General features: G+C 40.7%; 1 protein-coding gene across 2 annotated transcripts in view; it reads right to left on the reverse strand.

Moving 5' to 3' along the window:
- The window catches only part of adamts6 (ADAM metallopeptidase with thrombospondin type 1 motif, 6), an 86,585-nt gene extending 74,763 nt beyond the window's left edge, over nucleotides 1-11,822 (reverse strand). Inside the window, exons 1-3 of one of the 2 annotated variants that reach the window (XM_015057974.1) lie at nucleotides 11,342-11,822; nucleotides 7,530-7,932; nucleotides 6,041-6,405 (exon numbers count right to left, since the gene is read on the reverse strand). In XM_015057974.1, coding sequence (XP_014913460.1) covers nucleotides 6,041-6,405; nucleotides 7,530-7,620 — 456 coding nt within the window. In that variant the 5' untranslated portion in view covers nucleotides 7,621-7,932; nucleotides 11,342-11,822. Of the gene's footprint in view, nucleotides 1-6,040; nucleotides 6,406-7,529; nucleotides 7,933-11,295 lie in introns of both variants that reach the window. The other variant, XM_015057975.1, reaches the window with a different exon arrangement.
- Nucleotides 11,823-12,557: the final 735 nt, after the last annotated feature.

Consider the following 12,557-nt stretch of genomic DNA (forward strand, 5'->3'; position numbering starts at 1 on the left):
CAGTACAGCATCTGACGTGGTCTAATACAGTGAGATTACTGGTAAGAAGAGCCTGCAAACAGAAGCAATTAGGCCTGTCACGATAACAAATTTTGCTGAGCGATTAATTGTCTAAAAAATTATTGCGATAAACGATAATATTGTTTCAAGACCTTTTGACACTGATTTAATGGAAATGACTAATAATGCATGTGATTTCCTGCCATAGATAGATGCACTTTATTTTCAACAGAACACATAACACTGGAACTGATAAACTAAATAAATAAAATAACCAAAAACAAAAATAAAATGGATTCTCAGTCTCCATTAACAAAACACTTACTTGAATAAAAACTAAACAACATAAAGCCAAAGTGGAAATAAATACTGCATTCAACCAAAAGAGTGCAGATATGAAATCTGTACTGCCCTTCAGTAATCACTAGATTTAAATAGAGAAGATGGGCACATCCGACCACCTAATGCAGTAGATCACACTACACGATTTTTTGCCCCTATTTTCCCCTTATGACAATCTTAGAACGTTGGCCAATCTAAGATTGTCGCTGGTGATTTCGTAACCGATCATCCTGCAGTGTGTGGTGAGTTACGGTGGATCGTCGTGGACGCTCCGATCTAAATCAGGGTTTTTCCCCGACTGGAAGCGTTAACGCAGCCCGTTGAATGTGACAGGTAGCCAATCAGAAAGCGCGGATACACCTCCATGCTTTCTGAGGGGAAATTATGAAGGGAATCCCAAACAGCTGACACGGTGCGACATGAAGTCCAGCGGACTTTGGAGATGATATGTGGAAACAACATTAATATTTATTCAACATTTCGTGCAAAGAATATACAAATGACAAGGGGAGGAGTTGGAGCCAAATTGCTACCGCAGTTAATAAACCCGGTAACTTTTCAGCTGTTCATCGTTAACGTGACATAAATAGGTTATAATGATTTTCATTCAGTCAGGACTTTACGCTGACTCTAGCCACATGCATCACAGGTAGATTCTAGTAAAGCATTGATTAATGCCTGGTCTTAAAATTAGTTAACTGGACTTGTAGCCATTATTTTGTGCCCATGTGGCTGGACACCACAAGGCACGACGAACCCGATCGAACCGTTATACCTAGGATTTCTGTCGGCTAATGCGTCTCTCAGGTTTTGAAAATGGCCCGACAACTCGTGTAGTGTGCGCTGGACATTACACTAAGGAAGAGCACGGGAGTTGAGCCTTTTTTCATTCAGTGTCATCAACAGAAAGAAAAAAAGACAGGAAGAGACGATAAAGCCGGTAATTAAAATGAGGTCGATAGGTTTAATTTATTGTGCGATTAATTGATTTATCGTTTATCGCGACAGGCCTATATGTCATTAAAAAGTGCTGTGCCACTATCCTCTACTACTTCCTGTTGTCTTCTTCATTTTTTTCTGCCATTTTTTCTGCCAGTGGCAACATCCGCTAAAAAGTGTTTCTATTGCAGTTTTGCTAATCAAATCAATTTTGATACAACCAAAAAACCACCTCCTCCTAGCAGGAAAACTTTTTATTAAAAGTCTTCTTTTTTTTTTTATTACTGTGCTTCTATTAAGCAAATTTATTTTCAAAATGTCAAATTGTGTGATTACATCATCAGTGTAGACACAGCTAATGATTCTAGACGCTACTGGGGGATATCAAAGTAAAGAGGAATGAATACAAATGCATGCCACACTTTTAAGATTTTATACATTGAGAATTTTCAACATGCCGCCTTTTCTTTCCAGTTTACAACCAGCCAGTAGTTTGTGTTGGTATATCACATTAAAAATAAAAAAAAAACATGTATGCTAGATTTTCTTATATCAAATAGAATATGACAGAAAAATCATAGAATAATTTGATTTAACTTCTTTCTTACATTCAGCTACAAAGCAGGAGTGCTAGCTTACATTTTCTTAGAGCCTCTGTTCACCAATAGCATGTCCTAGTAGTCTCTTCCTGCCACCGTTGGGTTTCATGGCTAAAGGTAAGCATAACTTAACAGTAGCAGGCTAGCAGCAAAGACCTTCTTCAAAGGCACAGGTGCTAACAAAACTCATGGTAGCCGTAGCAGTACTGCTTTAGAAAAGGAGAGAAATAAATAATAAACAGCTGAAACCAATTCTCTACTTGTTGTTTCTAATTACGTACAGGCCATTAACACTGCAGCACAACTAACCGCTAAAGCAATTTAGAAAAATAGCAGTTTAAAAACTACAAAGAGCCATTGCTTCAAAGATCCAAAGAAAAAACACCAGCTTTTATATCTTCAGTCGAAGCCGAAGATGGAGCTTCAATATCAGCAAACAATAGCCGTCAGGATAGAAGCTGTCCCAACAATGACTGCTGTCTGCATTTAATGGCCATTGCTGTGGACTCCTGAAACTATAAAAACTTTCTGAAGAAGCATACATAGAAACAATTTTATGCCAACAGTCATCGTGTGAAACCTTTTAAACTTCACCGAACAGCACCATCGAAGAACAGAGTACGCCTTTGTTTGTGGTAATGCTAACAAATATGTTGGTAGTCATAAAACCTTCACAGAGGGAAAAGAAAGAAATTTGCTAAAGTAGAATCTCTTCTTGTTCTCGATGATGTGTGTGAAAACATTTACCTTACGGGACAGCTAGCAGCTACAGAAGAGGAGCAGCTTAATCGCCAGCAGTGCTAACAAAGTAGATGCTAACACCATGGATAAGATTTCCTTACAAGCTGATATTTCTTGAAAAGTCATTCTTTCACTGATTATTATTATTTTTGCTCTCTGGCAGCCATTTTATTAATCATAATTTCAGGGATTACATTCAAACATCTTAAGTGTCAGTAAAGCTGTGAAGGTAGAACTTTGAAGTTGACAAAACATAAAAGTTCATCGGACGAGGGCTTTGAGTGCCTGAGAGAACTCAAAGTGGTGCCAAGTTGCTAGAAAACATTGGAGTTAATACATTTTATAACTGAAAAAGGCAATAGTTATAAATATTATTGCTGCAGTACATAAAGTATTTGCCACTTTAATTCTGGTTTCTTATATATATATAGTACTCAGAAACACAGAGCACTTTATAAAATTCCTATTCTGTCCAGTGAAGGAGTGTTTTACGTACACGTGAATCTGTAATCTTTTGTTACTTTAACAAACCAAAAACAATCAATTACCCCGAGACCATCTTTAAAACATTCCTCTTCCTGTTCCAAGAGCTTGCGTGGAGCATAAACGACGAGAAGACCCATCGGTTTGGGTTTACAGCGAACACAGCCTTGGCTACGCAAAACCCACAATAAAAGCAATTCAACACGTAACACACTCCCATGCGTTCGATGCAAAGGTTTTACTAGTGTGTGATGTCAGGATCTCATACCGTCCAGACAGCTGATTACATTAAAGCACAGACACAGTTTTTGTCCATTTTTGGTGCTGGAGGGGGGGGGAAAAAAGGAGCAAACACTAATTCAATTTATGATACTCAGCGCGGGTCTTGCCAACACATTTGGCCACATGTTTGCTCTGCATGATTCTGGTTGCCAATAAGAAGCTGGGCCCTTTCTTCCTTCTTTAGAGTTACACGAAGCACGGAGGGATAGCAGCTATTAAAACTTCGTCCAAGTTCTTGATTAGCAGGGAGACGCTGGACAGTCACAGAGTCTCTGGATGACTAAAAGCCCAGACAGGATAATTAGACACTTTATTGGTGCTTCTAAAAGTTTGTTTTACTGTGCCTTGCATAACTATTAATATCCCTTGGAGTTTTTTTTTTTTATAACTATTTTGTCACAATAGATCCACTAACTTACATTCATTTTATTAGGATTTTATGTGACTAGCATAAAGTATTGCGTTCCTGTAAAAAAGAAAAATTAATAAAGGATAATAATAATATGTTGTTTTAAAAAGTACAAATAAAGTATTAACTGAATTGAACAGATACGTTAAGCTCTCTGTACTGATTTATAAAGAAAAGACAAAGCACAAAAATCACCATTCAAAAATGCGGTGAAAATGACTCAAAAGATTCTCCTTTTAAAGCGAGAAAAGGTGTTTTCTATGCACATTGTGCCATTTTATAGCACAATCAAGTATGAATGTTACCTCCAGTTGTTATAAAAATGCTGTATAAACCAAAGAAATTTGATATCCTGATTTAATGTGTTAAAATTGAGCATCTGGCCCCTTAAGAAGCTCCTCCTCTTTCTGAAACTCCGCCTTCAAGAAGTCATCACAACATGGCTCCTCTATTAACCCTTTAGCAACGTTTTTACCAGCGTTGCACTCAGAAATAGCTCCTATAATGAGTCCCCAATTATACCAAGTATTTGCTAATTGCTGCTGGCTAGTCTGAAGGAGTGAAGAGAAACTTTGTTGAAGGCAGAGTTCAGTCCACCCAGGCATTTTGCACAGCTGACTGGTTGCCATGGGAGATTAGAGTAAAGGCTTTCTCAAACATGAATGAACAACACTCCAGATATAACAAGACGAAAAGCTCAAAAAAGTTGATTTTACCCGACGCTGCTCCTTTAAATGAAATGAGATAAGTGTCTCTCAAAAGATAACAAAATTATGTCAAAGGAATATCCGTTTGGATGGATGTTTGTCATTTTGAATTATTTGTTCTTTACTTATATCTTAAAATGTTCAGTAAAAGTTTACTTGCAAGGTCAATGTCTGTTTGGTCCAATGAGATTTTAAACCTCTATGGGTCTTTCTTGATTAAACATACAAATGTATATTAAGAATGTAAAAAAAAAAAATCATATTAGTAAAACATAAAAAATACTTTTTAGAAAAACGTTTTGCTACAAAGTTTGTTTAAGAAACAAATTACTTTTTGTGCAAAGGAGAACTTTGTCTTGTTTCTGAAAAGTCTGTATGACAACCCAGGTAAAGAAGTAAACATCAGCTAAACTGTACATATACATAGAGCTGAAACCAGAAGGTTACATACACTGTATAAAAAAAAACATTTTTTTTAACACCGTCTGACGTGAAATCAGAATAAACTTCTCTCATTTTACATCAGGATTGCCAACATTTTTGTTGCCAATAATGAGAGAATTTTTAAGGCCATTTTTATTATTTCAATTCAAACGTCATGAATGCTAATGTCAGCGTCCACAGCTCACATTTCTAGAGAATTATTTTTCAAAGTTTTATGATCAAGTTAAAAGCTGAGTGGATAAAATAGGACTTTGTTCCAGTCTGATGGTTTAATAACTTAAATAGAAGATTGAAAACAATAAATATTAAGCTTTTATATGTATTTATTCAGTCATTTAGTAGCAAAAAAGGGTTTTTGAATTGAAAACATTTATTCTGTTGATGTATAGTTTTAGATTAAAATGTGATTTTTATTAGCCAGCATCTTGAGAATTTTAAGTGCAGTCTGCTAAGCTAAGAGTTAGCATTCAACTAGAATGTAAAGAAACCAGAGCAGATTTTGTTTCGTCCACCCTTATTAATCTAAAACCCCAAAATAAAATCCAGAGCAGCCAACAACCTTCAGAAATTGACAATAACGCAAATAGTAAAAATTGTAAAAAGGAAATGCTCTGGTCAGAAACTATCCGGCCTAAATGCAAAAAATAGCACAATATGCATGGAGAAAACCTAACAGTCTCTGCGTTTGTCTGGCACGTTGAACCTTAATAAAACACGGCAACATCTGTGGAGAAGAAATGCGACGGGCTTTTCTGCGAGGTGTGGTAAAACAGAGAGCGCTCGTCTGTGGGCCCCGAGACACGTGAGCTTAACGTGACAACCGGAGCAACGTGAGCCGGGCTGCTGAGGCGTCACATTCCCAGATCGCAGACATTGTTTGATTCTCCTACATGAGCATGACCTCACTCTGAGCTGCCAGCAGACTCGGCCTGCCAGGTGGAGAAGAGCCAAGACAACCAGCGGGATCCTCCGGCTGAGCAGCAGCAGCGGTGGCGGCGGCAGCATGTGTGAGTTATCTGACGTTTATGTGAGGGTTTGTTTGAGGTGAGCAGCGTGAATTGCCTCGTTGGATCAGAGGCGCGCGTCGTACTCACCAAGCCCTTGCAGTTGCTTAGCGCCACTCGGGTCGTGCTGTGCTGGCTTCGCAGGGAGCCCACGTAGTGGCAGCGGTCCAGCACGTTGTGACGCCACTCGGGCCCCTCTTTGCCCCAGTACTCCACCGTGAAATGCTTCGACACCAGGTTGTTGTTAAGCGTCAGGTTCAGGTGGAAGTGCTTCCCGTACGCCGACAGCCTGTAGAAGATCCGGGAGCCCGGTGGGTCGGCGGCGGGGTCGGCCAGTGCGCGTCTCCGCCGGCCCGGCCGCTGGTGCTTCACGGTGTAGCTCAGGAAGTTCCCGTTCTCGTCCACCCGCACCGGGACGGTCAGCTGGTAGTGCTGCAGGTAAGACAGGAACTCCTCTTTCACAGGAACACGAGAGAAGAAGAGTGAAAAGATGAATCAGTTGGGGGGATTTTTACCAATTGTCCCACACCGTACACCAAAACACCGTATTTAACTGAAAAAACAAATTAAACTAAGTCCAGTGAATTTTGGGGTGTATGGTGAATTACAATGTTGACTTCAGATTCAACTGAAGTCAACATAATACTGCCCCTTTGCATAATACTGCAAAGGGGCAGTATTATGCAAAATTTATTTATTTATTTATTTTTTTAGATTTACATCATGTCATAATGTTATTCCCTCATCAAAAACATACCTTGGGTTTTTCTCTTGCATGTTTGAGAAATTCTTTAATTTCCCATGGCAACCATTCAGCTGTGCAAAACGCCTCAAAGTTTCCAAGCTTCTACCTCACAGAGAACCCCTTCCCCGCTGCACCCCATTAAGCTCCTTCAGACTAGCCAGCAGTGGTTAGCAAACACCTAGTGGAAGTACAAATCTGCTGAACTCATTATACGAGCTTCGTCTCAGTGCGATGCTGGTAAAACTATTGCTAAAGAGTTAACAGAGGAGAGATGTTGTGATGACTTCCTGAAGTCAGAATTTCAGAAAAAGCAAGAGGTTTTAAAGAGACAAACACCCAATTTTAAGGCTTTAAGTTAAATTTCCTTCAAGTCATACTTGAATATATAATTTTTATAACTACGGAAAGTGACATAGTGAGTTGAATGTACTACAAAATGGAACTATGTGCCTGGAAAATACATAATATTGCCTCTTTAATTAAAATGAGCATCCTTATGTGAAAACTTTTTAAACATTCATTTAGTTAATTTGAAGTAATGTGAAAGGCGGTGATATTGGAAAAAAAAAATCAGTGGGGATTATTGCAAAAAGATGATTTTAGCAAAAATAAAATTTAGGAAGGTGATGATATACAAAAAAAAATTCAGCTTCAGGTGCCGTTTAAATAATTACAACATAGATTTATTAAGTTGGCTTAAGTTACTCTTAGTAAATTTACACAAGTTAGTATCACTCAATTAGTTAACTTAATGAAAACTAAACTTTGAGGCAGCAAGTTTGCATATATTCCTAAAGTATGGAGAACTAATTAGGTTTTACGGTGCTGTCCTACCTTGAGAGCTGTGCGAAAGTCTTTGAAATTCCGAAGCTGCCATCACCACTAGGCTCAGTGTCCAAGTCAGCGTCTTCCACAAAATTTCCATAATTCGGGAAAGGCTGTGACATGGGGTGCGGCTAGAAGGCGCTACAGTCGGGTTAGAAGTGCAAAGTCTGTCTGGCGCCGCGCCGTAACAGGTCCATGGTTTCTCTTCTTCACTGAAACGCTCCTGCCTGTGTCCCGCGGCTCATTCAAGGTTTCAGATTTCCCTCGAAGGCGAGCCAGTCCACATCTCACAGGCCTCTGAATGCATGTCAGCAGCTCAGGGGAAAACGCCGTCCTCCATCGGTCTCGGGTGGAAGTCGAGAAATCAGAGGCTCTGTGTCGGACGCCTGTCCTGACTGACCCATCTGCGTTCCTATGAAGGACATCAGACTGGGTTTTACGTATGTCAGAACCATTTCTTTTGAAATCAACCTGTTGATCATGTATCTGAATATTTGGTTAAAAAAATTCCAAAATTTAAAAGCACATTTTAGTTTGAAATGACATAAAATGACAAATGAGTTAAAAAATGAACCTATCATTAGTTGCTTTGATTTGGGCAATACGACTCTTCTCTCAGGGCGCCCTTCCAGAAGGGGGCGTCTCCCCAAAAAAAATAAAAAATCAATTTAATGCTTGTCAGTGGCAAACCAACTGTCTTTAGTATTGACAATATCCAATGAACAGAGTCAGAGCTATTCCTCTGGTTTTTGATCATCTTTAGCTTAAGATTTAACATCTTTAGTCTGCTCAAACCTGGTTTTGGTACACATCGGAGTTTGAATATGCATTCACACCTCCCCAAATGAACTGGATTTTCTAGACAAACAAACTAGAGTTCAATTAAAGCGGACTAAACAGGGCTGGTTCATTCAATAAAAGTGCAATGGAAATTCAGTCCATTTACCGTTTAAGATACTTTCCCTATGGGCGTGGCTTTAACCTGTCCTTCCTCAGACAACCCCAGCCAGATTTGTCCGCATTTGTAGATACTGCATTGATCTACCCCATTTTTTTGGAATCAGCAGGTGCAAGGCGGACCTAGCTGAGTCCGGCTTGCGCAGAAGCGATTTGATTGACTGCATTTGTTGATTGGTCAGTGGATTTATGAACAACGTCTCAGCCGCCATTGTCAACCTGTAACAAGACCGTAGTAGATGGGGAAATGACTAGATGCAAAATCAATAATTCCACGGTCAGACCTTGATGTTGAAATGTTTTTATCAATTATCCAGTTGACGCTGTCTGCCTCAACTGGACAGGGTAACACCGCAATGAACAAATACACCAAGAGATTTTGGAGAAACTGGCAATTGACATAATCAGAGCACTGATGATAGTTGCTGTGGACTCATTGTCCTTCACACACATTCCCACCAACTGGGCTAGAACTGAACCAGACATTAACCAGCTAGAGTGAGACTCAATGGAGAAGAGGTTTTAGAGAACCTGGTGAACAAGCAGCCTCGTGCAGAGCAATGAACACAGGTCATAAAACAATATCTCAAGCTACGTAGATCACACAAATTACAATTTAGTCCAAAAAACATGGCAAACCTACCTTGACATAGCTGTCAATCTAAACCAGTGATTCTTAATCTTTTTTGAGGTACCGAACCCACCAGTTTCATATGCGCATTCACTGAACCCTTCTGTAGTGATAGATAAAATATGATTCCCCCCCCCAAATTCAAGACATAGGGATGACCCAACTAAAGTCTAGTTGGGTAACCCCATGATCACCAAGTCTTCTTAAAAGGTAGAGTCTCTGAGAACAGTTCTTCAAAATATAGTCAGTGTTTTCAGCAAAGTTAAGCTGACTGTCCAGGAACGACCCAAATTTGCCACAGTTTCAACAGGTTGGCCATCGATAGAAACTAGAACCACTTTAAGGTCTTGTTTAGATCATTTAATTAGCTCTACATTCTTAAAAGAATGAAAAATTAATAATAAATAATAAAGACTTTGCGGTATTCTGATTTAGTAATGTAATTATATTAGTTGTGTTACCACCCCCACGCCACTAGAGGCAGTATTAACCCCGAAAAGATGCGACTAAGGAGCAGATTTAGAAGTACACCGAAAGCTACAGAATTTGGTAAAAACAGTGAGCTTTGCTGAAGTAATTAAAGACACAAGTTCAAATCCATGCTGAGAGTGAAACTCCTTCAATCAGTGATCCTCTGCAGCACTGATGGCAAAGTGGGGCGTCATCACGACTTTACATAAGTGTGTCTTTACCTCCACGGCAGAGGCTCCGCCGAACCATCGAACCTCTGGGGTTCGATCAAACCCAGGTTAAGAACCACTGATCTAAACTGACTGTATTTTGGAAATGATCCAGAGGTTTGGTTGAGGAAGCAACTGAAAGGGGAATTATTAGCCCACAATCTGACCTGGAGTGGCAAGAAGAAAGTTATTGTTTAAAAGGATGATTTAGGAAGTCCTGTTTGAAAGGCTGCCAAAAGCCATGTAGATGACAAAGATGAGACCAAAATGAAACTTTCTCCCCTGCCCTGTAAAATGCTGTGCCTAATGCTGTCCGTCAAGCAGAACATGCTCTCTGTGAAGCACGGTGATGGAAACGTCATACTGCAGGGATGCTGTACCTCTGGGAGGGGGGGGGGGGGGGGGATTTGGGGGGGGCCTATGCGGAATTAGGAGACCAGTCAACATACTGCCTCACATTCAATAAGCAAAAACAGCAAGACCTTACAATGGGACGGCTTTAGACTGATGTTCGCTGAAGCTCATCACCCAAACTTACCAAGCTTGGGCTGGTAAAGACATACCCTGAAAGAGAGTTCTGCAAACTACTGACTTGTGGGAAGGGTGGCGAGGCAGGGCACCACTCATGTAAGAACCACCACTGTATACTGGGTAAACAGAAGGTTTTGCTTCACCTCCTCTTCAGCTAAAACAACCCAAAGCTCCGGGCAAATGAATGAAGGCACAAGTCAAACGCGTGTCCCAGTTTCAACAGGTTCCTCGACAGATTCTTCACTTTACTTTTCGCGTCTTATTAATCACGCATTGATGACAGTTTAATGACCGACTTGGTGGGACTTAAAAACCGGAGGATTTGTGACGTGTTGAAAGGCGCGCGTGAATCCCAAAAAGTCAGCATGATCGAATTTCTGCACGTCGATTATTTCTGACGCGGGGACACGTCCGGTGATAGAAGGGGAAAAAAGAGGAGTGGGGTGGGGGGGAAGTGCGGCGAAAGTGACTCGGAGAACATCGCGGGTTATGAGAGTATTTCCCCCAGCTGTGGAGCTCCAGCGGTCCAGACAGAGCGCAGCCTACTTGGCCACTCTGACCCAGACAGCTGGCAGCCGGCCCGCATGCATTACACCGGTACCTCAAACGCAACCCTCCGGGAGCCCCAGCAAATCAAAATAAACCGCGCCGCTTGTTATTATTATTATTATTATTATTATTATTATTATTAACATTCTAATTATTTGCTGCATGCAACGTGGAGATCTTCAAAGTTTGCATACGACCAACCTGCGGAACTTCACACTCTGCAAACATAAAAGAAAGAAAAGAAAAAAAAACCGGTGCGTAAAACGTTGCGTTTATTTCCAGGCAACCGGTTCCCAGAGCTCGTCCCATGCTTCAACTCGCGTCGCCCGAAATAAACTGAAGCTGTATGTAAATGCGGCCGTGCAAAAAACCCAGCCTGAGAGGATTTAACTGCACGCACCGTGAAACGCAGCGGGAAGATACCGACCTGCTCCCTGAGAGGTGAGAGAGAGGAGTGTGGGGAAGAGATTTACCATGCCCATCCTCACTGTCAGCTCCGGTCCGAGTGTGCAAAGTGAAGCTCGGCTCAAAAGTCTTCTCCAGCCCTTCTTCTTCTCCTTTTTTTTTTTTTTCCTTTTTAAAGTTCCGCACACAAACTTCCTCCACTATGCTCTTCTCATCTCCTTTTTGAATTCTGCCATCCTCTGCTGGATCTGCAGTGTGAGTTCTCCCCCCTCAGCCCGTGGGGACACCCGCAAAAAACTACAAGAAAAAAAAAAAAGTTTTTTTTTAGAGGAGTATTGGACTTCCAGCAGAAGGGTCCATTTAAAGTCTATCTACTCTCCTTTATAATCTGGACTTTGTGTTCATGCTTGTGGCTCAGCGTAGCTCTGGAAGGTTTGGATAGAGGAGGAAAGGAGAGAGAGGGGAGGGGGGGAAAGTGCATCAAACAGCAGCAAAAGTTGGCTGGGAGGCTGCTTCTCCTCACTGCGCAGAGGACCGGGTATGTCCAGGACGGCTCCAAATTGGCTGCTTTCTTTCTTTCTTTCTTTTTTTTTTTTTTTTTTTGCACAAACGGAGGGGGTGGGTGGGTGGTGACGTCGGTGCAGATGTGCCTCTCTTCCATCAGCTGTGCGCATGTCTATCAGTGCTGGTCTGAAATAACACTTGAGCTCTTTGAAGCCTTCACGGAGAAGACTCTCATCCCCAACTGGAGAGGCTCCGGGCAGTTGCACAGTGCTCTGTAGTAACAACGCACGCTTACATATTTCACATTCATTGTTTTAATATCGGTCAAATATAACAAAATTGGGATTTGAAACGAAGTTTTCACTTATTAAGGGAACATCTATCCAAATCAACGTTGAAGGTTAATTGCTCGTGAGCCCAATAAGCCGTTGCACCGACTAGTTATCAATAAATTAATCTGGAGTTGACTGATCTTGTCCACCAACTAACAATTCATTGATAAGCTGCCATTTTCTTAAAAACCTGAGTTTACTCTTGTATCAAGAGCGCCAACCGTCTTTCATATAAAAGGGCTACATTTTTCATGATATGCTTAATTGAAAAAAAAAAATTTTTACATTATTTTGTGTCAGCAGTATTGCACACTGAACATTATGGTTTTCTCACATTATTAAACGAGGACATATTTATATAAAATAAAACATGAACCTCTTACGTTGCTGAATATAGAAAAAACTAGAAAATTCCGCAGAAATTTTGAGGGGCATGCCAAAGTGTGCC

This window comes from Poecilia latipinna, unplaced genomic scaffold (assembly GCF_001443285.1).
Source record: "Poecilia latipinna isolate Pla-1442-1.1 unplaced genomic scaffold, P_latipinna-1.0 Scaffold1502, whole genome shotgun sequence".
NCBI lineage: Eukaryota > Metazoa > Chordata > Actinopteri > Cyprinodontiformes > Poeciliidae > Poecilia > Poecilia latipinna.